This window comes from Histoplasma capsulatum (genome assembly GCF_000150115.1).
Source record: "Histoplasma capsulatum G186AR genomic scaffold supercont2.12, whole genome shotgun sequence".
Classification (NCBI taxonomy): domain Eukaryota; kingdom Fungi; phylum Ascomycota; class Eurotiomycetes; order Onygenales; family Ajellomycetaceae; genus Histoplasma; species Histoplasma capsulatum.
In genome coordinates, this window is record NW_025544812.1 from 488,180 (window position 1) to 514,985 (window position 26,806).

Sequence of the window (26,806 nt, forward strand, 5' to 3'; positions counted from 1 at the left end):
GTTTGCATAGCTCGGCTCTCCCGCTTAACGCACTGAGGCTGACTTTTTTCCTTAGCGTCGTCACTAAAATTTATCCTTCCCAAAGATCCAGTCCAATTTTCCCCTCTGTGTCTTCACACGACGAGGCCGCATTTCGACCAGACAACACCACCCTATCCGGATCTAATCATTGCCTCAGTGATTCTCCATCGGATTCTCTTCCTCATCGCTGAAAGATTCTCCGATCTTTCAGCTTTTTCCGCCCTCCAGAGAGACGCGCACATATCTTTGCGCGTTTCGTTAACCCAAATCGCCATCATGGGTTGGTATCCCTCTGACGGCAGTTATCGCCATTATAATACTGATAGTGGATGGCATCAATAAGTCTTGCAATAATGGCTAATTCGTTCGCTGGCAGCTCCCGCAAAACCCAAAGCGCAGAAGATGTCCGTTGGGACCTTCTTGGCCGATGAGAGTATGTGGCCTCTACATCCTAGTAATTTCTGGCTTACGGAATACTAACCGTAGAGCAGATTTTGGCTCTTGGGCCGATGAGATGGATCAATTCCCTCTGCCTGGTAAGTCGCGATGTTTAGTTCAATTGTTTCGTTGACTGGTAGATGCTGATTTTATCTTCCCATTTAGCCGGTATGAAAAAAAAAAAAAAAAATGATATCCCCTACCTAGCCCTTTATTTTGGATGACAGCCTTTGGAAAAGGCCACATTAGTGAGGATGTGTAGCTAAGAGCCGGCAGTCCCGGAACCTCGTTCTAGCTATGGCGGCGAACGACGTACGGCAGGTGGATATGGCAACGATACAGGTAATGGTATGTAGATAAATTGGCTCACGGTGTCCCATTTTTGAGATCCTGACAACTAATACATTTGTACGTCAAAGAACGTGATCATCGTGGGTACTCCGTGAGGGAGGAGCTTCCCCTGCCTACTCAACCTCCATATACCGCCCACATTGGGAATCTGTCCTTTGAGGCAACGCAAGCCGACATTTCGGACCTCTTTGCGGACTGCGAAGTGACGAACGTGCGAATTGTGGAGGATAAAATGACTAGAGCTCCGAAGGGCTTCGGTTATGTGGAATTCGCTACTCTTGAGGGCTTGAAGAAGGCCCTCTCGTTTCAAGGAACTTTCCTCCAGGGAAGGAATATCAGAGTTAGCGTCGCGGAACCTCGTATGTCTAGTACCACCTACCTCGTGATACAACCAGACTTTACTAACAATCAATCAGCCAAGGAGAGACAGGATACGAGAGACTACAGCGATTGGTCCCGCAAAGGACCCCTCCCAGATGCGCCTTCGCAACGCCGAGTTTCTGATCGTGCGGGTTTCGGACCGAGAGGCCAGGATTCCATGAGTGATGCCGGGGGAGACCGCCCCGGAAGACGTCCGTTTGAGCCTGCAGACGGTAAAGTTCGAGATTATGGCAATTGGGAACGCAAGGGACCCCTCTCTCCATCTCTCCCCACCGCATCCCTTGCTAGAGAAGGTGGCCGCCCGAGGAGCAAGGATGGACCACAGTTTCGCAGAGCATCCCCCGCCTGGGGAGAGGCTCGCTCCCAAGATGGCTCGAGACCACCCCGCCGTGATTTCCACGAACGACCGGTGGAAAGGGCACCAACCGCTCCTGAACTGGATAACCAATGGAGGGCAAGGATGCGACCAGATGCCCCCCCTCCCAAACAAACCCCTTCCGCTCCTGAAGTTGCTCCAGCGGCAGCGCAACCCGCACCTGCACAGCGACCCAAGCTCAATCTACAAAAGAGAACAGTGGAAGCTGAACCCGCATCCCCAACTACCCCTGGTGACTCCAAGTCGAGTCCTTTCGGTGGAGCAAGACCCATTGATACTTCCGCCAGGGAGCGAGAGGTCGAGGAGAAACGTCAACTAGCACTGCGACAAAAAAGAGAAGCAGAGGAAAAGGCAAAGGCTGAGAAGGCTGAGAAGGCTGAGAAACAAAAAGCTGCCAAGGAACAAGAGCAGCAGGCAAAAGAGCAGGAGGCTGCTAAGACTGAAAATCTCAATGCTACCATCGCAAATGGCTCTAAAGAGGATGATGCTGGCGCCCCACAGGCCGGAAAGAATATTGAGATTCTTCGTAGGTCTGGAAATACGGAAGAGACTCCGGCGGCTGAGGGATCCACAGAAGCAGGAACTTCGGGTGAGAAATCTGAGCCCCCCAAGGAGCAACCAAGGGAGCAGGCTCGTCAGCAACTACCTAGCAAAACGAATGGGAACTGGCGAAATGGTGCTCCCAGGTCTCGCGGCCCTTCGCACGGCCATGCACCACCTAGGGGACCTCAGGGTCAGGCAAAAGCCCAGCAACCGAAAGCTGCCGCTTCGGATCCTGCAGCTTCCCCTGTCCCTGCGGAGCCCGAGGAGGAGGGCTGGAGCACCGTGAGCAGCAAGCAGCGCAACAACCGACGCGGAAACCAGACCCGCGGCTAAAAAAATGTCCATTTTCTTTAACCTACTCTATGGCATTAGATACGAAAAGGCGTTTGAAACACACAAAATCACGAACCTCATACACCTTATACATGATGCAACGTAGCTTTCCCCCTTTTCAAGCCTCCAGCTAACACCCTGGGTCCAGCCCAGCCCAGCTTATCTTAATCCGGCGCGCTATGTACCATTGCTCTACAGGTTCGGGTATTCCATTGTTCGCCTTCTTTCCTTCCTTGATCACCTCTTATCTTGTCCACATGCTTTTCACCAACGAATCTGTATGAACCGGGATATGTGTCTACCTCCTTTGTCTCTGGCGCTTCTTTCTTTCTGATGAAACCAAAAGAAATCATCTATCAGCTTGGCCGAATTTTTTCTCATGGGTTTTCTTTTTACTTTCTTTTTATTTTGGCTAGCTAGCTTGAAGGTGTTTCTTCCTCGTCTACCCACTACGTTTTTCAAAAACGCTGCTCGCCACTTGTCCCCCTATTCTCCAGATATGGTTTTTTTTCATTTTCGTTTTCCTTTCCTTTCGATCATGAAGAAATCTATTTGCCGTTTCTCTTGTAATTGTCTATCTCGTTCCATTTCAAACTTCCTTTCCCTTCCCCTACCTACCATCTCTGTTTATTAGGCTTGGTAAAGAGTTATTTCTCACAAGTGCATTTCGTCTATTAACTATGTTTCCCAAAGTTGGGTCCTTGTTAAATGACGTGAGTAATTTTTTCTTTTTCCTTCCCTTCCCCGCCTCCTTCCTTTTCTTACTTCACTCTCCTTGATTTATCTTTCCCGCCTCGTACGGCATGGGTATGCGGCGTGGGATTTTCTTTTCTAGAAATAATATATCGAGGGGCATAGAAGGGGGGAAACCCAGAGATTTCTTCTTAATTTAACCCATTTTCCATTTTCTCTCCATCCATCATGTGTAACCCTCAAACATCACATACATACAAGACTCACAACAGCCGAATATGTCTGCTCCGTCCTGTCTCGAGATATCGAATCTGTGTCCAAGGGGGGCATAGAGTGGAAGGAAACCTGGAGAGACAATAATTCTAGCATGAGCGGAGTATGAGGGAAACAAAAGGGTAAATGATAGGAGGAGGAAATGGTATTTTGACAACTCGTCCTCACACGAGACTGTAGATACCTGTGTCCGAAACCAACCATTCCTAATCTAACTTACCTAGCAGAACTGTTTCTTTCGTAAGAGATTCGTCGTTTCCGAGAAGATAGGAGGTTTTCAAATGGTTCTCTTGTCTCATTTTTTCCTTCTTGGCTTGATGGCGCTGAGTCCCAAAGTTTATCCATTCCCTCATTTCCACGGCTTAATGTTGATTTCGCGCAAAAGGTTATTTATTTCCTTGAGCACTTTGATTACTCTCCGCAATTTTTTTTCTTTAAAAAAAAGGGGGTGGGGGTCCCTTTACTCTTCCTATAATTTTTGCATCTCTACCTACTATAATAAATTTGAGCTATCCCAGCCGGACTGATGGCAAAAACTCATAGCTCCTGGTAGCCGAGGACATAACTCAGGCCAGCTATGGCATGAAACCAGTTTCTCACGAGATATGCAAATTGAAGCCTAATGCTCTGAGCCTGGAGAGGAGGCCACCAGCAGCTGGATTCAAAAATACCAGTCAGATGCTCTCCTCTCATGCGCGGATATTTATATTCTGGGCTCCACAACAAAAATACCAAGGAAGTATTTCTACCCGCCACAGATAGTGTTTACATGGAATTCTTACGACGAAAGGGAAACAAACAAACTGCTTTGCGCAGTTCATTAGGAAGCTATATAGCGCCCTTGACCGACCATTGGCATCAAGTAGCTGACTGCTGGCGCAGATATCATAACTTCAACTTCATTCTCCGCCGCGCGACAAGGCTATGAAATGTTCATGCTTGGTCGCTTTAACCTTCATTGTCCATGACCTCCCAAGGTTCCTTGGAAGGTATCTCCTTATTCAAAATACGGGAGACATATATCCTTACCCTGACGTTTCTTTTTCTCCTGCAACTGGGTCGGGGACGCACACAAATCAAATCCATCACCGCATCACTGTTTCTTATACAATTTACCTCAACCGACGCTTGGGGATCAAAATGCAAAATTATATATGTAATTGGTTAGTGGGACTTGATTCTGTTACCAAAATTCTTTGTTTCATAGACAAAGTCAATGAATGATCTTGCCTAATAACCAACGCCAATATTATTACCATCTTCCAGATGAGATTAAACACATTTCTGATATGCAAATATATACATGTACATTTGGCGGCTCTAGAGTGATTGATGGCAGTGCCATGCGCACTCGTACCTAGTTCCCAGCAGAGTCCACACGGGGCAACAACGCAGCAGCTCACGCCCCCTTGGGCTGCCAACCCTCCGCCGGCATCTCGAAGCCCTTCGGGTCAAATCCTGGAGCGACTGGCGGTTTTGTCAGACAGAACACTTGCCATCAAGAACGAGAGGGTGTTTCCTTACCAGTTGTCCCCACAAGTGTCCAGTCTCCCAAGCTCTGTGCACTCTGCCACTCCCACTTGCCCACCACCACTTGCGGCTTCTCACAGTTGAAAATGTTCGGCCCGAGCACCACTTCCTTCACCGGCTTGCCATCGTTGTGCGACAGAGACATCTTTAAGGATGCGCCTGCATAATAATGCCAGACCTCCGGAACGTCGATACGGTGCCAGTGGGATGGACCGGCAGATCCCTCGAGGAGGTAGTATATGGCAGTGCTGGCAGAACGGTTGTTGACGGAGACCGGATCCCGGAAGCTTTCGACATAGTAACCTTTTTCGACGTTGGGGATGAGGTCGAGCTGCTTGACGACCTGCTGCGCAGTGTAATGCGTGATGGGAACTTGGGGTTTACAGCCGCCACAGCCCGAAGAATCGATTGACGGCTTTGGGGCTGCTGCTATAACGGGAGACGTCAGGAGAGCCAGGATTGCCAGCAAGCTGAGCAACAGGGGGCCAGCGCTGAAGTGCTTGGTGGGCTGGTGCATTGTGCCTTTCAACATATACGAAGAATTGTTGTTTGTGGTGTGCTGGCCAAATGAGAAGTGTGACAAGCCGTGGATTTTATCCGGATTTTTGAGAAATAAAAGAAAAGAAAGCTGCAGCGAAGTAGGTGAACCTTTCCTTTTTTATTTGCAGGTAATTAATTGTAGATGGACATTCCTTCAGCTCCGGAGACTTTTTCTACAGTGTCTCCATCATCCGACACATTTCTCCAAATTACGAAATTTAGCATCTTCGCTGACCGTCCAGTTCGTCGCTCATTCGCAGCACAGCGCGCGGATGTTGAATGCCTTAATTTATTTGGTGAAACAAGGATTGAATTAGTTATTACAAACAGTTCCTGCATAATTACACACAGCCAAGAGTCACTAAATTTTTACAGGAATAGTGGATACACATCATTCCATACAGAAGAACGATATCTCGCCGTCTCATGCACCTTGGGCCTCTGATATAGATCTTCAAAGGGGCTGAACTGTGCCTGGGCTGCAGGCTCCTGAAAGCTTGTCAGCTGCTCTAGTGTGTGATCTTTTATTTTAGCTGATGGGTTAGGAGTTCATTTTTTTTATAACTATTCATTGTAATAGGAGCCTGCAATTTATATGGAGATGCCTCTTTGTTGGTACACTCAGTGATTTGGCACGTTATTGTAATGATCACAGATATTTTCAGATGCTGGAATCCTCAAAGAGCCTAACGTTATCTAGAGTACTCTGTACAGATCTGTAGAGAATTTCATGATACCGGTCAGCTCACCCCTCAGTATGTTCAGCGTCCAGCATCCGCGATATCGTATTATTTTAAGTAGGTGCTATGTGTCCCATCTTCGGGTGCTGGTTATTTTGTACCTCTGTAATGTAGTGTATTGACTAAGCAACTCCTCAATCCCTAATTAATCTTTTCTTCCTCTTCGAGAAACGAACGGGTAACTTTAGCTCCATGCTTCGGTAATTTATGCAGGTTGATTGGGCAAAAGTCCAAAGAAGGACGGGGTTAAGCTCGAATTCCGGCATCCAAGGACACGGCGGAATCGGACGGATTGACCGATCCTTGTATGGTGGAGAAATTTCTCCCCGACAGCGCCGGACATCGATGAAGCACGGTTTTTTTTTTAGTTTTCAGTCTAAATCTTCTGACGCGACAGAGGATTGATAAACGAGTCAGTATTATCTACGAGTAGTTATCGTCATGATTCTCTGCTCACCGGCCATTTGCACTCGCCAATCAGCCTGATATCAACAACCTCCAGCAAAGATACTAGCCATGGTGAGGTCTGTTAATGCTTCTCGCCTTCAGCTCAGCGAACGGATCTCAGCGGCTACGCGTGAGATTATAAGAGACAGCTCAGACATCGACATAGAATTATCAGCTGGTTGAACTTAAAAACAAGACTAGTAATTCCATTCCTCGACGCTTGGGTGGTTCGCTTCCTGAGATAAACTCCGATCCCTGAGGCCCGCTCCATGGAAACCGGTACACCGACAACGGGCCTTATTTCAAGTTGAGGAGCGAAATATCTCCATCCCAGCAGGACCACTGTCGGTGATGAACACATTTCCGGTGCAAACAAATACGGAATTCTATCAATCAACTTGGCTTGCATCACTGAAGTTTTTTTCCCGGCCGAAAAGAGGATAAAAGTAAATCCACGTATAGAATTCACAACAAATTCTTTACAAAGCATCTGAGAAAAAGCTGTTAGTATTATTTTTAGATTTAAAACCCATTTAAATGAATCCCAACTATCAACTTCATCTATTCAACAATCCTGTATCATCAGAAGCGATGGATATATTATATCTTTTGTCTCTTGATAGATCTGAATTTTTATATTCATATATCTAGCTTATATATTCAAGTACAGTTCTTTAGTTAGAGACTGAACCATCCAATTCACGCCCATGGATAAGATCAAATTTATATGGCAATTCCCATTACTCAAAGTTGTCAATCCAAAAATGCAGTTTTATGGAACACTGGAATAAATCATAAGTCAGGGTATATTTTTGACTGTAGGTGGGCAATATCTGATAACATTGATCTCGTTGAAATTTGGAAACCTGGGCCAGTGTTAAACCAAGAGGAGCACCAGCCAGTTCACCGAAAACCTGTCCTCTTGTCTCAACCCGACTCACCCACGAAGACCAATTGATATGGCGAATGAGGAGAGAGGCTGTGCAGGTAGTAGGCTCGTAAGTCTGCATTTTGTTCCTCGGCAATCTGCCGAGCTGCCTGCTTCAACAACGGATGTGCTTATGCTCTGTATTGTGACATGATTCTCAAATTCGTCCCATAGGAAAACTGCCATCTCATCCTGATATAGAGTCGGTTTTCTCCTTTAAGCGTTCACAAAGGGCTTCAAACATGGGTTGGGTGATACTTCGCGGGCGTCTGACACCATTGCGAGGTGCACTAACATCTCCGAATGCCTCCAGGTTGCGACGGATGCGAGTTATGGTTCGTTTGCTGCAGTTAGCGACAAAAGGCGATATCAAATCTATTGAGTGATTTGCTCTGAATCGTATGATGAATCAGTTCGAGTTGTGGGACTTTCAAGTTCGCAGGCATCCTTCCTCGATGTGGGCGGTAGTTCTTTGGGAAGCAATGTTGCGGTGATACCGTGCACGGCCCGATAATTACTCCGGCATAGATGAGCACTCTGAACCTCCTGCGCACACCTATCCCTATCCAAGCAACAATGTCGCCGCACAGGCGTCAGTCATCTCTTGAGGGCATTTTGGATTTTCCGGAACCCTTCTCGCTGAGTCTACAGCAATCTGATTCTGCAAGGAGTCTCCTTGATATATTCATCAAGGACTATGGCCTCGAACGAGCAACAGAACGGGGTTATAAGCCTGCGAAATTGATACACGCCACGCTTGACTATATCTCTTCAAAAGACTCATTCTTAACTCTTTTTTTCACATTTCTACATGAGAATTTGGCTGGTGTTACGTCTAATATTACGTTGGCTTTATCATACTTTGAGGATTTCAGTTCTTGGGATCCAGCTACGCGAAGTGATGTGAGGGGTGCTCTAGAAGAGTTTGCGGACTATATGGTTACGCAGTTCTTTCTTCCACGTGCGTTTGTGGTGTCTCCTGCTTGCAATCACCTTCTGACTCAGACAATTCAGTTAGAGCCTCATCTGTCAAGACACCGCAACCAACGCCCACCTCGTTGTCCACAATACAAGCATCGACCGCCGCAGGCACAAAACAGCGCATATCTGTCTTGAGACACAATTGCCTTGTCCGTGATCACCACCGATGTGTTGTGACCCGGAAATTTGACATAGCGGAAGCTAGAATGCGTCTCGCGAGGGACAAAAATTGCATGGATGATGATGGAAAGCTCCTGGAAACGGAGCGACGTGATAACTTCCAGTATCTGGAAGTCGCCCATATATTGCCTCATTGCCTCACAAAGGTTGCTTCTGGGGATGAAGATCTGGTACGAATGAACCCTGCCGTGCCTAGGGTTTCGTTAACTCACCTTAAGGCCGAGTCGAAGAAGAATGTACTCCGGATTCTGGACATGTTCGATCCAGGCATCACTCACCTCATTGATGGCCCAAAGATCGACAGCCCATCGAACTCTGTCACATTAACACTTGATAACCACCGGCGCTTTGGCGAATTCCAGATATATTTCGAGCCGACAGGCAGAGCCTATGAATATAGGATTCATTCCGCCGAGGGCGGTTTTCTACGTGATCCTTTCTTCCCTGTCACTCGCACCCTGATGCTCAGTCCCAACCATACAATTGACCCGCCGTCTCCTCGGCTTCTCAGCATTCATCGTGCAATCTCACTTATCCTCAAACTCAGTGGCGCTGCTGAATATATAGATCAGACTCTTCGAGACTTAGAACAGGCGGCAGTGGAAGCGGATGGGTCAACCCATTTGGGAGATATTATGATGTTACGACTTGATGGCTGGATAAACCAGTTAGCTGTATTTTAGTTAGATTTAAGTCATCATTTCATTTCATTTCATTTTTTGACTAGCTTATTCAACCCGTGAATGACCAACTGAGACTGAGGTTTCACAGCGTTTCGCTGGTTTCCTGCACCGAAAAGCAGGAAAAATGCGAGTCCACTGATTGCTTTTACAAGCCCATCCCAGTTCTTATCATCGCGAACATGATGTTTCAATAACTAAGGCACTTCATTTTGAATTAGATTCTATAACTTCTAAATGTCATAGTGCATTGGCAGAACTTGCACTGGAGGCCTTCTGCACAGCAATCAGAGAACTTACACTGATCTTAAATTGATAGTCTCAAACAAACTCTTCACAGAGAATCTGAGAAAAAAAAAGTTTCTACTTATCAACAACACAGAAATGATTTGCTCAAGATACAATCTTTGAGATAGAATTACTTCATTACGTCATACATAGACTATTTCTATATCATCTTAAGAGATTAATTTTTCAATTTTCTGTTGATTGATATAATTTTTATCTGAAAATATATGTAGTCCAACCTGAGAGTGGTTGCTACGATCTATCCATGGATCTAGTGGCTAGCGGCAACCTTGGAATATATAGTTGGAGGGATTAGATTGGGTAATTTGTCCTATGGGGATGGATACCAGCGGTGATCGAGCTTTTTTGCCCCAGTGATATAATGAGACCCGATGAGCTAACTGTTGGAATGGATTGGCTCGTCCAGTGGCCTAACACTAGCTAATCCTAACCGTCCCGGGTACTTAACTAGTTAACTTTTCGAATTATCGCGCTGTCAACTCTGCCCTTCGCACTTTTGCAATATTTCACGCTCACCGAATCCCAGCAAAGGTACGTCCAGTGCATCTTTTTACTTCTACCACGCTGGGATCTCTTCGATCCCTTCACTCCCTTCCTCCCACAAACTCCCACTGAATAACAACAACGCAGTGGGAAGAAACAGTAGCTAAGCCATTCCGCACAGCCGACACACTCAATCAAACTACAGCCATGCTGATCACACGAGGCTTCTCCCTCACCAACTTCATCATCGGGTCCTCCGCCCTCTGTTTCCAAGTCTTCATCCTCTACCCCTGGCACAACAAACTCGAAAAGGACTTCGAGGAGATGAGAGATGCCCACATCTCCCTAATGAAACAGAGTGAGAAAAACCGCACCGAGGAACTAAAGGCCATCCACGAGCGGCTGCAGAACATTAAACAACCCCGCGGGTGGCTCTGGTAATTTTTTCACGAATCTCGTCGTAACGAATTTTGTCCTACGTATGCTAGCCGACTTTGGCTCGAAACCCCGCCCTCATCCTCAGTGAAAAGCGCGTTTGAGAAGGAGATTGTCCCAATATCAATCAACCCATCCATCAGCGCATCAGCGCATACGCATGCGCGAGCTGCTCTTAACGCATCAGTGCCTTTTTGCCGATCCCACCCCAACCTTGCGCGCTATGTTCTTGACGGTTTACTTTAAATAGATCCAAGACGTCGATCGAGGACGAAGCCAGCAAAGGATGCTGCACTGCTGAATACTTTTGAGCGTGTTATTCTTTTCTATCATCATTTTTCTCCATTCCCCCTCCCCCCCGGGACTTTGCAAGCAAATCTCGTCCAAACTCTCTTTTTCTTTTCTTCTTTTTCTTCGTTATTACTCGTTTTATCAGGCGCACCAGAATCCAGCAGCAATGCCTTGCCTTTTTTTTTTTTTTTCATGTTTGGTACTAGAAACGACATAGATGTTGTGCAACGTAGAACAACCCCCTTCCCCTGTGGCTGGCAACGTTGACGATAGAAATGTGCGGTTGAAAATACGAGTTAAAGACACAATTTTCTCAAATATATCTCGATATTAAATCCTATGTATGCCCCAACCCAGCCTGAAATCTCACTCACACCAAAAAATATCACAGTCTTGATTGATCATTCGTTTTGCCATCCTGTAGAGACGCAAGAGCATTTTTGCTATTTGTGAATGCTATACATAGAAAGGAATTGAACTGTTTTTGATCATTCGACAGCAGAAATTTGACCTCTACAGAGTTACTACTTCACCAAGCAGATCCCCAAAAATCTCCGAGCTGTTCGGCGTTAATACGGTTTGGCCCCGAGTTAACTTTTCTGGGGCAAAGTCTCGGCTGAGCGCTTGGCACAGCCAGTTTGCCAAAACAGGTGCGCTAGTCCGCATTATGACGGGTAACGTCCAGATTACATCGATTACTTATTATATTATATTTCTCAATCTATCCATCAATCAATCAATCCCTTGCTTCCATTTCCCGCAGCTGATCATATATCGTTTCTCCCTTTTCATATCGCTTGACTGACTCTTCGAAAGTTCATCAGCATCAGAAGAAGAAGAATCTGCAGTGCAGGTAAACTACTAGTGATTCATGACCAACACTGACGTACCATAAGTGGCCGTTGTGGGCAGGTGGTGGCAACAATAAAAGAAGAGGATCGGGATATATGTCATTTTATGGGTATAAACAGCAAATCGAAACCAGTAATATGGGTTTCCGAGCGATCAATTCTTAACCGAGGGGGGAAAAAGGTGGGGAAATCCAGGAGCAGAGCACCAGGCTATAAGGAAATTTTACTTTCGGCTGTACATGGAGTGTGCTGCATTGGGGCAAAAACAACCCAGAGATGATAGGAAAAGAGGCTCACGATAGGTGAAGGTGTGTGTCTAGAAATATAAGACGAGGATGGCTGCGCATCAAGCGACATAGATTGCAAGAGGAAATTAGCTCGGAATAAGCGGGAAGCCGACAATCGGCGAGATATATAAAAAAAATAAAGGAAATGGGTTAGAAAACGAAAGAGGGGGAGGGGATAGAGCAAAATCTAGATAGGTAGCTGAATGTACAAATAATAATTGGAAATAGAAATGAATCTACAGCGTCAACGCTATACAGATAGGAGTGCTCCAAGAGACAAGGGGATATTTTGAGAATATTGAAGAAAAATAGGGAAAAAAAAGAAATAATAATAATAAGATCCCTTTTTGCGTGAGAATGGGTATCAAAATGCAGATATACATCTTTCACAAAACCATGCTTGGGCATGGGCATTTAATCCTCCTCCAAGTAGAATTCTGGATGCCATTCCTGCCCGGGATATGCCGTGCTGGACATGACAATTTCTTCACTCGAGTCATCTCCGGGAACTGGCACCGGCAATTCAACAGGCTCAATGTGTTTGCCGGAACCTGCCATATGTTGGGATGGTGGATGATTATTATAGTTCCGATTTTGTGGAATCTTGTTTGGAAATGATGGGCCTTCTGGAGGTGGAGAGCCGGCAGCAAACTTGGTTGCGGCGTCGGCGAGGGGATGCTGAGCCGGATCGGGAGACTGGGTTCGTGCGGCACGTTGTGCGGGGACATGTCCGTTCTGGAATTGAATAAAGGACATTGGGCTGTGAGATGGCAGTTGAGTATTGTTTAAATAGGACTGAGGATTCCCAGGTGGTGTCGCATGGGCAAGGACAGTGGTATGAGGTGGTAAATTGGTATGCTGGCTGTTACGACTAGGCTGCACGTTGTCCTGGGCATAGTGTTGCGAAGTCATTGATCGGCGCCCTCCAGGTTGGGTTACTGGTTGCGTTTGGGGCTGTCTAGTTTGCTGCTGTTGATAGTCATGTGGCATTGAATTCGAGTATCTACTCGGGTATGTACTTGAATACGGTTGCTTTTGCTGTGGAAGAGCTGTGACTTGCGTTTCATATAGATGTGGAGAATACTCAGGAGTGTGGGGTGTCTGGGTGGTGGGCTCTGCTTGCCTGGAATGGCGGTTGAACAAACCCTGAAAGTATCATTTTGTTACAAAAGATGTCACTCAAGACAAAATTAGTTTCGGATTCAGGTAACTTACAGCAACTTTTGGCATGTTCTTCTTTTTCATGTTACCAGCGTTCTGAGCAAGACGGTTGGCACCCCTGATAAATTTGCCGTGAATTTTCATTTTCGAAGCCGGAGATTGGTTGCTCGGCGAAGTAATGGATGGGTCGTTGGGATTCGGCATAGACAGGGATGCGGCGCGTTGGCCCTCTTCCGATTCGATTGTGCTCGCGGTTCTGGTTTTTGAAAGGCCTGAGTCAACTTTGAAGGACTGGAATCGATTGCTCCAGCTCTTCTCATTGGGTTGTCCGGAAGCGCTTGAACGTCGATCAGTTGTCTGACGGGAAAAGGTCACTTTAGACATCAGGTTGGCCATAGCAGAGCCTGGGCGGGTTTCCTCCTGCACGGTTGGGGGCCTCGATGAAGAGTTCCCTGAGGGTGAGAAGTAGTCGCGTATCAGCTGAGTTGACGAGCGCCCCTCTTTAACAGGGGCAGCAAACTGAGCTGAGGGGATCCTTGGAGGACTGGTAGGTCGAATACTAGGAGCCTGCCTTGGAGCGAATGGGTTAATAGATGGCTGATCCGCTGGCTTTCCCTCTGGGATGCCAGAACTTGATTGACGTTCTGCCCTTTCACGCTGTGCAGTGGTGTCCGGCACAGGAGGAGGGAGGTGGGGTTTTTCTGTTGCAATATTATTCACGTAAGTGGATTCGACGGTAACTGGTTTTGACTGGGATTGGATCTGCTCTGCATGCTGGTTCCCAGCTTCCTGTCTCGTCTTGTCTACGGGGTTATAGTCATCTGGCCGGTCGGTCATTGGTTTGTCCTCGGGAGGCAAAGATGGTAATGACTTGGTTTTAATGGCTGGTGTTGACGGTGGACTCTTTGGCTCTGCTGAAACCCGTTGCGCAGCTTTATCAACCCCGACATATCGGGGCTCTGTTGACTCTCGTCTGGAGGATGAGGCCGCATCACTACGATGGATATAACCTTCCACTTGTTGGGCGGAAACGGTTTGCTGTGGTTGCGATGGCTGCGAATAGCGACTGGTGTTTATATCGTTCAGTAGCCCGTTCGAGAGACTAGCTTCAGGCGTGGACTTTGTCGACATCCTAACCCGCGAAGCGTTGGAGGGTACCTGGCCACGTTCCTCTTCATTACCCGATGGTGGCAGGGGCGGTTGGGAGCTCCCTTCAGCGTCCAGAACTGATTCAGATGCTGGGGTTGGCGACATCTTCCCTTTTTTGCCAATAGTGATTTCGCGCGATATAAAGGTGCGTAATTCGGAAGTAATTATGCTTGCTTTCCGACCGATGACTTTGACAGCTCGTGCTTCCTCAACTGGCGGGCTAGTATAGGTTGCATAATCAGACGGCATAATCGAAGCCCTGTTATCAATCATTGATAGGGCCGCGGATGAAGTTGGCCGTTCCTCCACGGAGTCGGTCGGACTTTGTATCTCATCTTGCAATTCCGGTTGCACTACTGGTTGTAGTTTCGGTCGAGCTTGCGGTTGCAACTGATCAGGAGCTCCCTGTTGGGGTTTTTGTTCAGGTGCCTCCTGTTGTGGCTCCTCCTGCGGCTCTTCGGGCTCTTGTAATTCGCGTTGAGGCTCTTGCGGCTCTTGCGGCGGTTGCGGCGGCTCTTGTCGCAACGCCTCATTTATGCTTTCGTGTATCTCCTTAGTCTTATCCTCAACTCTCTCGTCAACCTGCTCTTCCACCCTAACCCTGGCCTCATCATTAGTTTTCTCTTTAGCGTCCTCTTTAGCCTCAGCTTTATTCTCGTCTTTAACCTCCTCGTTCGCCGCTCCCCGCACCGTCACCTCTTCTTGCACTTTCACCGGACGCTCAAAACCCACATCCCCAGCCGACACAGTGACTTCCGTTATCAGATCCACATGACTGACCCGCACCGGCTGCGGCTGCGGCTGCGGCTGCGGCTGAGGCTGCGGGTCCTGCATTTGCAGCTGCACCTGTTCTCGCACATTCCCCCCCCAAAACCCATTCAACATAACAGGCTGAGCATCAACAGGGGACCCAGCCGGCGACTCCAGTGTGCCAGGGCAACTATTCCTGTCCGTCTTCCGTGCAGGTTCTAAAACCATCGATGAGGTACCGTCTCCGATAGTGTTGGTAATGCCGCTTAACGTTACCATCGTTTGCGGCTCAGAAGACACCGAAGCAGATGGCGTTGTCATCGTTTCATGTTCTTCCCAAGTCACTGTCATATCGTTGGAAAATGACTCATGATCCAGCTTTAGCGATAGCAGACGTGGTAACGGTTTGCCAGCAGCATCAGCCGCGGCTGCAGCGGTTTGCTGACCGTTGTATAAAGCAGCCTGCTGCTGTGCGTCGAGGCTTGGGGTAGAGCTCGACCTGTGCCGCGACGAGAAGGCTGGGCGGGAGTGGTTAACCTACAAGATGGCGTGAGCGCAGTAGAGTTAGATTTCGGCGAATTTTTCTTATCTCAAGAAGAGGGCGGAGAGGGGCAGAGATGTTTCGAGAGAGAGAGAGAGAGGAGGGAGATATTAAGAGAAATACAAGTAAGGTGGAAAGATATGCAAGATGGAGTGGTTGGAAATAACAAATGTGTCATATAATCTCCGCGCACATGTTTAATCGCGGGGTCAGAGCTATGGGATCCTCAATACAGATTGATTTGCAAAAGGCAAATTTGAAGCAGAGAAAAGAAAAAAAGAAATTGATAATAAAAGATATATATAGGAAAGTAGGAAAGTAGGAAAGTAGGAAAAGCGATACATGCTCAAATTGAGCTCGCAAAACGCGAAAACAAAGGGTAGACAAAAGGCCTTGCCACGCCCGAAATTCGAAGAATAAGTCAAAATAAAAGCCCTTGTTTGACCTCCCGACGGATTGAAATAATGAGAAAAATAATAGAACGAAACTCCGACGAACAATGAGAATGGTTTTCAAGTATCTACCTTATCAGTACTGCTGCTGTTGCGGAATTTGCTCCTCCCTTTGGCAAAAAGCCCTTTTGCTGCCCCCCCAGCCTTTCCACCTAGTACACCAGCGGTGTGCAGCAAATCCTTACCCTTGGCCTGAACCTGCTGCGTGTTGATTTTCGTGGCGAATTGGTTGGCGTTGGATCCATGTCGTGTATTTCCGGCGGCGGATGTCGGCGTGGTCATCGGAGATCCCTCGTGGTGGGACGTTGGGAGAGAAAGGGGACCTAAAGAAGTGAGCTTCGGGAACTTATTCCGCGACGTGCTAGGTCGATGCGTAAACGTAGTTCCCGGTGGGAGGCGGCCATTTCGCTGAGCCAAGTCCTCGTGATCGGGGTTTGAGCTGGCTGTTGCTTTTATCCAGGATGATAACCCTGTGTCCATATCTGCGAATTGCTTCCTCGTCCTCTCGAATGTTTTAATCTTGTCGCCGGGCTTTTCTATGGCCATTATTTGACGGAAACCGAGCAATTTCGGATCTTGGGTCGCTGGGGGGTGAGAAGCAGGCTGAGGATGAACAAGAGTACTAGGGGAACTAGCAGCAGGCGCTGGCTGGAGAAGCAGACTGTCAGGTGGTTGAACTGACTTGGTTTCATGTTCTGCCACATTTTGGCTAGGGATTACTTCAGTCCTAGTGGGGCTTAGAGTGAGAGCCGCCTGGCTATAAGTCGTAGATGCGCTTCTCTCAGGGTCTTGTTCATCGTGGCCTCGACTTACGGGTACCGGACCAGTTGGTGTCTTTTCTTCCAATGATGGCTGTGTCGTATCTGAAGCGGTAGCTTGATCAATGGTCAATTGCTGATGTTCCTGCGGGTCCTGGGTATTGTCCTCAACGGACGATTCTTCCCAGGAGAACCGTTTCTTTAACGTTTTGGCAGGCTCTTTCTGGCCAGAAATATCGGAGTTGTGCTCAGAACCAAGACCCGGGAAGCTTGGGGCGACAGGAGTTGATTGCATATCAGGGGTTTGTGGAGGTAGATTAGAAGGTGAGGCGGCGGTACCTAGACCTTCCGATGAAGGGTTGTCAGGTCCAGCTTCTAAGCTAGGGTTGGAACCGCCACCTGCATGTGCTTGTCCCTGAGAGTCAATCGAAGCTCGCGGAGTCAGCGACCGCATGATTTCATCTCTCAGGCGATCATTAACACCCAATGACACATTCTCAGGGCTAGACGGCGAGACATTTCCTGGTGCAGGCCGATCGTATTGCGCTAGTGAAAGTCGTTTTTCTCCACTGCCTACATTAAGCGCCGAAGGCATTTGGGGACTCTCGACCGTATCAAGCGTGACCGTAGGCGACTCCGTAGGCTGCTGAAGGACATCCGGGCTAGCTGGTGGTGATGTACGCTGGTCGTCACTTTTAGGTACTGTAGGCGCACTTTCTGGGAATGATGATTGTGCCGCTGCTGCTTTATGGATATTAAAGTCCGATGCCGTATGAGAAGGTAGAACATGGGGTTTTCCATCTTGGGTATCAGACGCTTTGGCTTCATGTGTGCTAATTGCGGATACTCCATGAGCAATAGGCTTTCGAGCAGGGCTACTTCTAGAGCTGGGCGGGGACAAACTCCGCCTCTGATGATGTTTAAAATCCGCAGGTTCTTTATCAACGGTTGGGGATTGATCGGTGGATGATGGTCCTTGGGCATGTTCATCTCCAAATCTGGAGACAGGTTGGGACTGAATTATTGGGCTGATCACGGAGGTACTGGCACTATCTGATCTGAGGATGCTGCCTGATGTTGTGATTGGGGCTTCAAGGCGTGCATCGAACGCCTGACGGACAACAGAGCGGAAACCAAGAGACGAGTTATGATGTAATTCAGTGTTATCGGCTCGCGGTTGTTGTTCTTGTCTCTCTTCGTTTGGTCCGCTACTATCCTGGCCTTTTGAAGTAGATAAATCTCCCGTCGGCCAATCCGCAGGTTCGCAAGTAGGAGGCCCCTGGACAGGGAGTGTTGGAGAAACTGGCGTCCCCCCACCCGGTGACTGGGACCGGTTCTCCATCGAATGTGACTGCAACCCGTCACTCTGATCAAGGGATTGCTGCAGCTGGGGATTTCCTACAGATACAGGTACTTTTGAAGCAATGTCTGCTGGAGTTGCAGCCGGTAATGTTTCAACTGGTACTCTAGGAGTAGTGTCTTGATCTACTTCCTGGTTCTCCTTTCGTCTCTCTTCCTCCATACGTTTGTATATGTCAGCCGGGCGAATGAACTGTAGAGGTGTCGGGGCCATGCCGTGGTCTGTACTTTGCTGCGCAGGGATTTCGTCCTGATTATTTTGCTCATTTTTTTGGTTCTCGAGTGGGGATGGCTGCTCAGCTTCATCTGGGATGGTAACTAGTGGAGCCGCAGGTTCTTCATTTTCATATCCATCGTCATCACCCCAATCATCGCCATCGTACGAATAGGACTTTGCATTTACCCATCGTTTCGTTTTCTGGCGGTTGACATTTGTTTTGAAGGAAGGAGGTTGCCCTGTCGATAATCCATCACCACTGCGCCGCCATTCCACCATAATAACCATTAGTCCAACGATTGTCTTGCAGCTTTTGGAAGAAGTAAAGGATTTTGAAAAAGATGGTTCGTATTTTACCTCCCACCAGATAAGTTTGTCGGCGAGTACCCTGACATGACGGACGGAATGTAGGCGAAAGCGAGAATGTATCAAAAAATACAGGAGTAAGGGACCCTTAAAAGGGCCCTCGCTTCCGTGGAGAAACAGTTCAGATATGCGGATCAGCCAGTTTTGGCGATAAAAGAAGGTTCTGCTTGTCAATTAAAGGGGTTGATAGTGAAGTGAAAAGAACAACGACTGTGCAGTAAGCAGGCGACGCAGGGTGATGCCAGGGGGAATCGTGGGAAGATTGCGCAAGATAATCCGGTTAAACGACGCATTCGATGGCGTAAACAGTGGCAAGTATGCGCTGCAAAACGGAGTCGTTAATAATGAAAAGACAGCAGAAGCAAATGAAGCAGCAAAGAAGAAACAGAACAAGGAGAAGAGAAGCGAAGCGAAGCCCAGGCTGATGCTGGCCACAACCAGCGAAAATGTCCACTGTCCAGGATGCAACAAGTCTCCGCAGACAGGAGATTACTGTCGTTGCTGTCACGGCGGATTCGGCGGGCGCGGGTGTCACGTTATTTCCTGGTTGGGCATGGTCAGGGTTCATGACTAAGCCCAACAGGGCTAACTAACGGCAGATCATGGCTGAGGATTGGCTGAGGTTTGGCTGAGCCGGGGGTAGCAGCCAACACTCGGCTATTTATAGTGCACCCGACTGCAATGCGCACCCTGGCCTGTGGACTATCCCTGGTGATCCTTCTGCTGACCAGTGATAAGTAACAATTCCGGCTGACTTGGAGGCCAAAACGCGGGTTGGAGGGCGTCGAGTGGTGAAACAGCACTGCTAGGGGTCCTGGCCAACGTTGGCTGGCGTATCGCAGTAGTAACGGTCTTGAAACAGGTAAAGAATCCAGGGTGACGTATTACCAGCGCCGGTGAAACTATTTCTCCGATATGTCCCGTGACCCAGGGCTTCTTGCCAGATTTGAAGAAACATTTGAAGGAGGCGTTGATATCTGAAATGCTTGATCCCTCCGCCGATTCTCCGCACTACCCAGATCGATACCTTGGAGATCCAGGCTGCTCGCGAGAAAACCAACTCCATGTTCCATTCTATCTCGCGAGTCGTATCAGATTGCTGCGAAAATTAGGAACATCAACTCGACAACACGACGATTCACCTTGACTGTCAACTCCGCAGGTGAACCCCCTATTCAACACCTCTAGACCATCCCCGGTAACTCCACTTTCCGTCCTTCACAGCTGCAATACTCCTGACATGAAGGTCGCGCACCTGTCCATTCCCATCCCGCAAAATTAAAACAGTCTTTCTCATCTACGATATCGCTCGAGCAGTAATGGCGGCTGCGATGTCCGTCCAGGACCGAACTCCTGAATTCCAGTCAATCCTTACACAGGCTCGGAAACGCTTAGCCTCCTCAAAGACCAGTTCCCAGCGTCAATTTTTATTATCAGACGCCCAACGGAGTGATTCAAATGCATCCCCTCCTAATGGAACCCCAGCGGGGGGCAAACGAGCAGCCCGGTCAGAATTTGCGAGGCGGGCTGCTGAGATCGGCAGGGGGATCTCGGGGACGATGGTTAAATTGCAGAGGCTAGCTATGTGTGAGTCTATTATCTTGCGGGGAATCATGTTAGAACTTTGCTATCTATGGTGCATATGGGATAAGTTCGGCTGACTTGGTATCGGGAATAAGTGGCCAAGCGCAAAACCCTCTTCGATGATCGACCTGTTGAAATTTCAGAACTCACCTATGTCATCAAGCAAGATCTTGCTTCTCTTAACTCCCAAATCGCGTCTCTGCAAGCCCTCACTCTCGCCCAACACCCGAAATCATCACGGAGTAAAACAGACCAAGAAGGCGAACATAACGATAACGTAGGTTTATCCTAGTTTTCTAGATTATAGTGCCGCTGCTAATTGTACATTTTAAAGGTCGTGGTAATGCTTCAAGGCAAACTCGCCGACGTCGGCGCAAACTTCAAAGAAGTCCTCGAAGTCCGTACCCAAAACATCCGTGCCTCCCGATCTCGAACTGAAAACTTCGTCTCTTCCGTCTCTTCCAAGTCACAATCCGCGCTCGACCCCCAGCGCTCCGATTCCCCCCTTTATAATGCGCCACGAAGCCGAAGCCCGGCACCCCCGGGTTTCCAGCCTCCTAATTCCTCCGACCTCCTTAGCATCAGACCATCTTCTTCCTCCGGAAGTCCTTTCGCCCTCGGCCGCAGCGGCGGGACCCAATCTGACCAGCAACTGTTGATGATGGAAGAGGCACAATCCCCCAACTCCTACATCCAAGCGCGCGGCGAAGCCATTGAAGCCATCGAGCGCACGATCAACGAGCTCGGTGGCATCTTCGGTCAGTTGGCCACGATGGTCAGCGAGCAGTCTGAAATGATTCAGCGCATCGATGCCAATACGGAAGATGTGGTGGATAACGTCCAGGGGGCACATAGGGAGTTATTGAAGTATTGGTCTCGGGTTTCGGGGAATCGGTGGTTGGTTGCGAAGATGTTTGGGGTTTTAATGGTAATATTTTGTCCTCACCCTATCACCAAAATCGCTTTTGTGCACTCATTACCCTTTTGGATTCTTGAAAGTTCTCAATCACGCTTGAGAAGAATGGCCTAATTTTCCACTGACATTTACTAACATTGGCTACAGATATTCTTTCTCCTATGGGTTCTAATATCAGGCTAGCAAGCAAGGGCCTAGGGCACCCTGTAAATTATTAGATCTTTTTGCATGTCGTGCGGCGCAGCACGGTGCGGTGCGTTCCTTTCCATACATAACTTTTACTTTTTGTCGAGCATACCCGTGGGCGTCAAGGTTTCCACTTTCCATTTTTGCTTCAAACGAGACCGGCTAGCCTTATTCTTGTGGTATATTATTTGGTTAGACATATATGGCTTCGGTGGCCATTCATTCTTCCCATACAGCTTCTTTTGTTTTTACACTTAACAACCCGTGGCATATCTCCTTACTCTCTGCCGTTTTTTTTTTTTTTTTTTTCCCGGAGAAAATTGCCGGTGAACCTGAAGGATAAAAACCCTTCTCTGCTGTCCACTTTGGTTTCTCTTCAATCAACCTATCTACATAAATATATATATATATATATATATACTATTTATAAATCGAATTTTATTTACCCTTATTCTCTCATATGCAACAACTCCTGATTTAAAATTCTCTAGACTAGATTCCAGCCTGTTTGGGTTCTCATTTGGCTACACTAAAGTATGTTCTGTTTGCCTATATTTCAGATACATATGCGTCTACATTTCAGGCTCACACAAGCTCTTTACTGATCAATGGAAAAGCCCCTTTAAATTAGTGAATTTATCCCACTCAATCCTCATCGCTTCAGAGCCAAAGACTTCTCGTTCTACGGCATGTTTTCACACAACCGAAACAAATAACCAGCGACATCCATACCCTGTCGCCAATGCAAAGACAGGTTTATTCAGGAGGAGGCTTCGGAAAGGGCGCTGACCAAATTCGTCCAAGGTGAAGGGAGCAGTCGCAGCCAACACACCAGAGGATGTGGAAGTCACAGTTGTTCCCACTTTATGTCCTGCGCCTACCGATATATGATAACCGCGTCTTTTATTCTTTTTCCTCGCCTCTCTCACCCGTGGCGAGTTGCCACGTTCCGTCATATCTCCAGACAGACAACTGGTAAACCCCAGAATTTGGCATTGATCGATGCAGCAGCGAGTGGTTAAAATTAGAAGACTGATAAACCCTACATGAGGAAATAGTTGTGCAAAATATATCAACACAAGGGCCATCAAAATGGAGATGGGAGAAGCGGAAAATAATCAGAGAATGATTTCAGATTGGGGATGTTGAGTAGATAATTCTGCACACACACACATCAACAGTCTGTACCACAATGATATATTAATTGATTCTCAGACAAAGGATTGGTATTATTTAGTAATGTAAGCTATATCCTCCTACCCATTCTCATACTGTTCAGCAGGGCTATTACTTCTCTTCCACAACTTGATCACACGGCACACAGATCTCCACTCCCTAGGCATGGTGAGATACAACACACAGAATGCTAGCATGCAGAGAGAGATAAATCATACAGAAGCCAGTCATATCTTTGACTCTGATGAGAGTAGTGACGACCATCATCCTTTCGTATGCACTGCATTTATATCGGCAAACTTTTGGAAAGAGTACGCGATGATCCCGTGCGCGGGTGATCTTTTTGGGAATTAAGCTAGATTGAACAGCATCAGTTGAATCCTCAAAATCGGGTGTGCCAACAGCTGCAGCTCTCTCTCTCTCTCTCCTTGTGGTGAAGTTGAAGTAGCGTTCTCCAAAAATGTTGGCTTCCAACTCGTTCGCACCACAATTTCTGGCTGGTTGGAGGGTTTCTGCTAGGACTCATATGAGAAGACGATTCAATACTGGCCTGGATGATCCGGCTAATTTACAGTGGCGTAAAAGACGAGGCAGACAGACAAGGTGGGAGGCTCTGCTTTGGGTCTTCCAAAACTAATCAGATGGTCGACAGCACAAGCAGCGGGAATGTCATCGCCCTCCAGTATCGCTCGCACACAGTGGAAGACGCATGCTGATAGGCTTCTACAACAGCTTGCTTCGTTCTCCCGGTTGAGTTGCAGTAGCTGCCGAGGGTTGAGGCGAAGTACGGCAGTGAGTCTTGCCGTGAATCGAGATTCGATCCTATGTGTAACATGGGTGCTTGAAGACAACTTCAAACCTTGGGACCAAGGTCGTTTCCTTGGAAAGACTCAATTAATTCGGTTTCTTTTGGCATAATAGCTGCGTTAATGAGAAGAGAGAAACAGTATTTCAGTGTGAGGGACAGGCAGAAGTATTTTGCTGATTTTGCTAGTTCCGGGCCGCGTTGACCTTGTGTACGCAATCCCTCACTCGGCGCTGACAGCATTCCGGATTTCCAAGAAACTGCCGGGAAGATTTGTGACGGGGATGACATAGCCTCGCGAGGTGCATCATTGAGAACACATGCTCCCAACAGTCACCTTGGCAAGCTGCCCGTTCGCTCAGGAGCTGCTTAGCTAATGAGGCCTAAACGAAATTCTACCGAATGCGGCTAGTGCAAACAGATATTCCGTTGACCAGATGATGTCTCGATACGCTCTGAAGGCTTCAATTGCACTTTGGGATGGGAATATATAATCTTTCGAAAGGCAGCCATGGCTCGGGCTTTTGAAGATGGGTTCTTTGTATCCAGAACATTTGTTCCTTCATTTCGTGTGGACGATCTAGATATTGTCAGTCCTAGTACTTGTTTACTTCGAGTGGCCGCATTATATAGATGATTCGATTGTTCAATCAATATACTAGTATTTATTTCGTTTGATTATTGATAACATAATTCCCAAGTCCGTTGCAATGGGTGGACCTGGTACCGGTACGTCTCGATTCATCCCGCAAGATACTAGGGAAGAATACCATGGTCCTCAAGCCAAATTCTAACTTCGCTTTCACAGAGGGTTTCAGCTTCTTCCAGTATAAACCCGTAAAGGGGCTATCCGCAGTCTTTGCTGTTCTCTGGCTTGTTTCTGGTCTTCTGCATCTATGGCAGAACAATATGTATGAGAAAAAAAATAAAACCTCTTTTCGGCCTTGACGTCTGTTCTTAGAACCGACTTTCTGACGCTCTTCGAACAGGCGATACAAAACGTGGAGGATGGGTCTGTTGCTCCCATGGGTCTCGCTGGTCTTCGTCGTCGGCTATATCCTCCGTGAGATAGCAGCTCATGGCCTCTACGGGAAACTTGACCTTTTCATCGCAACATCATGCTTTTTGTTTTGCGCCCCGTGAGTCAGCACCTGGTCCCCTGCAATGCCATTCGGGGGTATTAGTAGTTTTTGATTCGACTTCGAGCGCTTTCTGACTCTTTTTTTTTTTGCAGCCCTATATTCCTCGCAATAAACTCCATCGTTTTCGGCCGTGTACTGTACTATGTTCCCTGGCTATCGCCGATCCATCCAGGTCGCGTGATATCCACTTTCCTTGGATGCGATGCTATCATCGAAGGCCTTGCCGGCTCTGGCGCATCCATAGCCTCAAACCTCAACCACAAGCCAGCGACACTGAAAGTGGGTGACATCCTAATCAAGACTTCGATCCTCGCCCAAATCCCGATCTTCGCCCTGTTCGGGGTCCTCGTCGCCTATTTCCACCGCCGCTTGCACAAAGCTGGCATCCACGAACCGAAACTCCGGAAAGTTCTGATAACCCTCTATTTGTCGTGCGCGTTACTGACGGTTCGGAATGTATATCGCGCTGTGGAGACCTTCGAAGGATGGGGGTCTGCTGTGGGACGCACCGAGGCATATTTCTGGTGCTTCGATGCAGTACCCATCTTCATCAACGCTGTTCTGATGAACGTATTCCCGCCTGCCAGCTGTCTCCCCCGGTCCAACGTGGTTTATCTAGCCCGGGATGGAAAAACAGAGCGCATCGGCCCAGGCTGGGTCGATGATAGGAACTTTTTCCTGACTGTTTTTGACCCCTTTGATATTGGCGGAATGGCAAAGGGAAAAGACAAGAAGACTGCGTTCTGGGAAGATGACGGGATCCCGTTGCCTGATCAGACTGAAGCATATCGCCGTGTCGAAGCTTGAAAATTTGGAGTTCCGAAACGCGAATAGAGATGGCATCACCACATTAGATCACCTGGAATTTTCTTTTGTTTTGAGTTTTTACTTCTTTTTCTGGCCTCTTATATTGTATTTATTTTTGAATCCCTAATTGCTTGTTTCCTCTTTCCCCTGAGATGAGCTGGAAATGAAAAATGATGGGCTTCAGTCAACACCCCTCTGAGAAGTTGTCAAAGTACAAAGTTCGGAAGCCCGTTGACATTGAAAAAGCGGGGCGGGAAAAGTAGTTGTCACTTTGAGGAGCTTATTACAGAGTATTGCACAGTACAAGAGGAAGAATAATACCCAAGGATGGCGGTATTGATAAGTACTGTCAGCAGTTTGCTGCTCTGAACCCCTTAATAAATAAACAGTAATTACGCTGTAGTTACACTTCAATGAGAACCCCCCATGCAAAGTCCCCGCACTTGCCACTAATGTCCACGATTCCCTGAATGGATTCGACTTGCACGAAACTTGGCGAAATCACGTATCTGCATTAATGGAGGGGAGTACGAGTTTATTCGCAAGCTAAATTGTTGCTGCGTCAATTGAGCAAGACATAGATAGCATATGGGTATGGGGGTGGTTGGAGGGAGAAGAATAAAAGGGGCACCCCATGATGACTCCGCACTCCAGCTCGATGGTAACTAATACATGTACCCTCGCAGCATTGATTGCAAACCCTGGGATCAACCATTAAATAACGATGCTGTGGTGGTTTTAGACATTTATTGGTATTCGCCCAACCACCTTATCGACATTGAGTAAGCTCTACAAGCCGTAGTTAGCATCTGTAACACATCTCACCTCTTTATGGAGGGTGAAGGTGCATGTACGGAGGACAATCAATACAAGAAACAAAATAGCATGTCAAGAAGAACTTGTAGGGAAGGGTTCGACATCACAATTCGTCTTTCGTCTCTCGCCTCTCCTGAAGCTTATCTCTCCGTTGGCCATTAGGGGTCTATTGATCCCATCCATGATAATATGTCACAGCATGTATTGTTTCTAACAGGAGGCAGACGCTGGGAACTGTATGTAAATACACATACCATACGGTTCTGTACCACAAAATGACCCGCTGCATTGTGCCGTTGCCAAGCCGCTCCTAGCCGTATGCGTCCTGTCATAACGCCGCCCAACTGCTCGCAGACCCGAGGTTTCGTCTCCTCCGCAGACATTCCTGTATGTAGACTTCCTCCTTCGTACATCCAACAACCTCCAAACCTCCTCCTCTCTCTCTCCCACTGCACCTTCGACCGTCGACTGCCACCTCGACACTCCTTCCAACCCTCCGGCCCTCCGCTCTCCGCCCCGCCTATCCCCGT

General features: G+C 47.7%; 8 protein-coding genes across 8 annotated transcripts; 4 read left to right on the top strand and 4 right to left on the bottom strand.

Moving 5' to 3' along the window:
• Nucleotides 1-423: 423 nt before the first annotated feature.
• On the top strand, nucleotides 424-3,178 carry HCBG_07492 (translation initiation factor 4B; the record flags this gene model as incomplete). Its single annotated transcript, XM_045434541.1, has 3 exons — nucleotides 424-454; nucleotides 879-1,169; nucleotides 1,227-3,178. The coding sequence occupies 3 exons, from the start codon at nucleotides 424-426 to the stop codon at nucleotides 2,441-2,443; spliced, it is 1,539 nt and encodes a 512-aa protein (XP_045284748.1).
• A 1,630-nt stretch (nucleotides 3,179-4,808) lies between these two features.
• On the bottom strand, nucleotides 4,809-5,456 carry HCBG_07493 (uncharacterized protein; the record flags this gene model as incomplete). The annotated part of the gene is made up of 2 exons (XM_045434542.1): nucleotides 4,809-4,876; nucleotides 4,934-5,456. 2 exons carry the CDS (start codon nucleotides 5,454-5,456, stop codon nucleotides 4,809-4,811), a joined length of 591 nt encoding a protein of 196 aa, XP_045284749.1.
• Nucleotides 5,457-5,611: 155 nt separating this feature from the next.
• Nucleotides 5,612-6,737, bottom strand: HCBG_07494 (uncharacterized protein; the record flags this gene model as incomplete). Its single annotated transcript, XM_045434543.1, has 3 exons — nucleotides 5,612-5,762; nucleotides 5,853-5,988; nucleotides 6,716-6,737. 3 exons carry the CDS (start codon nucleotides 6,735-6,737, stop codon nucleotides 5,612-5,614), a joined length of 309 nt encoding a protein of 102 aa, XP_045284750.1.
• Nucleotides 6,738-10,346: 3,609 nt separating this feature from the next.
• HCBG_07495 (uncharacterized protein) lies at nucleotides 10,347-10,962 on the top strand (the record flags this gene model as incomplete). The annotated part of the gene is made up of 1 exon (XM_045434544.1): nucleotides 10,347-10,962. The coding sequence occupies one exon, from the start codon at nucleotides 10,435-10,437 to the stop codon at nucleotides 10,666-10,668; it is 234 nt and encodes a 77-aa protein (XP_045284751.1).
• A 1,543-nt stretch (nucleotides 10,963-12,505) lies between these two features.
• HCBG_07496 (uncharacterized protein) lies at nucleotides 12,506-15,472 on the bottom strand (the record flags this gene model as incomplete). Its single annotated transcript, XM_045434545.1, has 2 exons — nucleotides 12,506-13,237; nucleotides 13,307-15,472. The coding sequence occupies 2 exons, from the start codon at nucleotides 15,470-15,472 to the stop codon at nucleotides 12,506-12,508; spliced, it is 2,898 nt and encodes a 965-aa protein (XP_045284752.1).
• A 378-nt stretch (nucleotides 15,473-15,850) lies between these two features.
• HCBG_07497 (uncharacterized protein) lies at nucleotides 15,851-18,757 on the bottom strand (the record flags this gene model as incomplete). The annotated part of the gene is made up of 1 exon (XM_045434546.1): nucleotides 15,851-18,757. The coding sequence occupies one exon, from the start codon at nucleotides 18,755-18,757 to the stop codon at nucleotides 16,205-16,207; it is 2,553 nt and encodes an 850-aa protein (XP_045284753.1).
• Nucleotides 18,758-19,871: 1,114 nt separating this feature from the next.
• Nucleotides 19,872-21,809, top strand: HCBG_07498 (syntaxin; the record flags this gene model as incomplete). Its single annotated transcript, XM_045434547.1, has 4 exons — nucleotides 19,872-20,431; nucleotides 20,524-20,705; nucleotides 20,763-21,356; nucleotides 21,492-21,809. 4 exons carry the CDS (start codon nucleotides 20,164-20,166, stop codon nucleotides 21,525-21,527), a joined length of 1,080 nt encoding a protein of 359 aa, XP_045284754.1.
• Nucleotides 21,810-24,221: 2,412 nt separating this feature from the next.
• On the top strand, nucleotides 24,222-25,460 carry HCBG_07499 (uncharacterized protein; the record flags this gene model as incomplete). Its single annotated transcript, XM_045434548.1, has 4 exons — nucleotides 24,222-24,240; nucleotides 24,272-24,422; nucleotides 24,501-24,650; nucleotides 24,746-25,460. The coding sequence occupies 4 exons, from the start codon at nucleotides 24,222-24,224 to the stop codon at nucleotides 25,458-25,460; spliced, it is 1,035 nt and encodes a 344-aa protein (XP_045284755.1).
• Nucleotides 25,461-26,806: the final 1,346 nt, after the last annotated feature.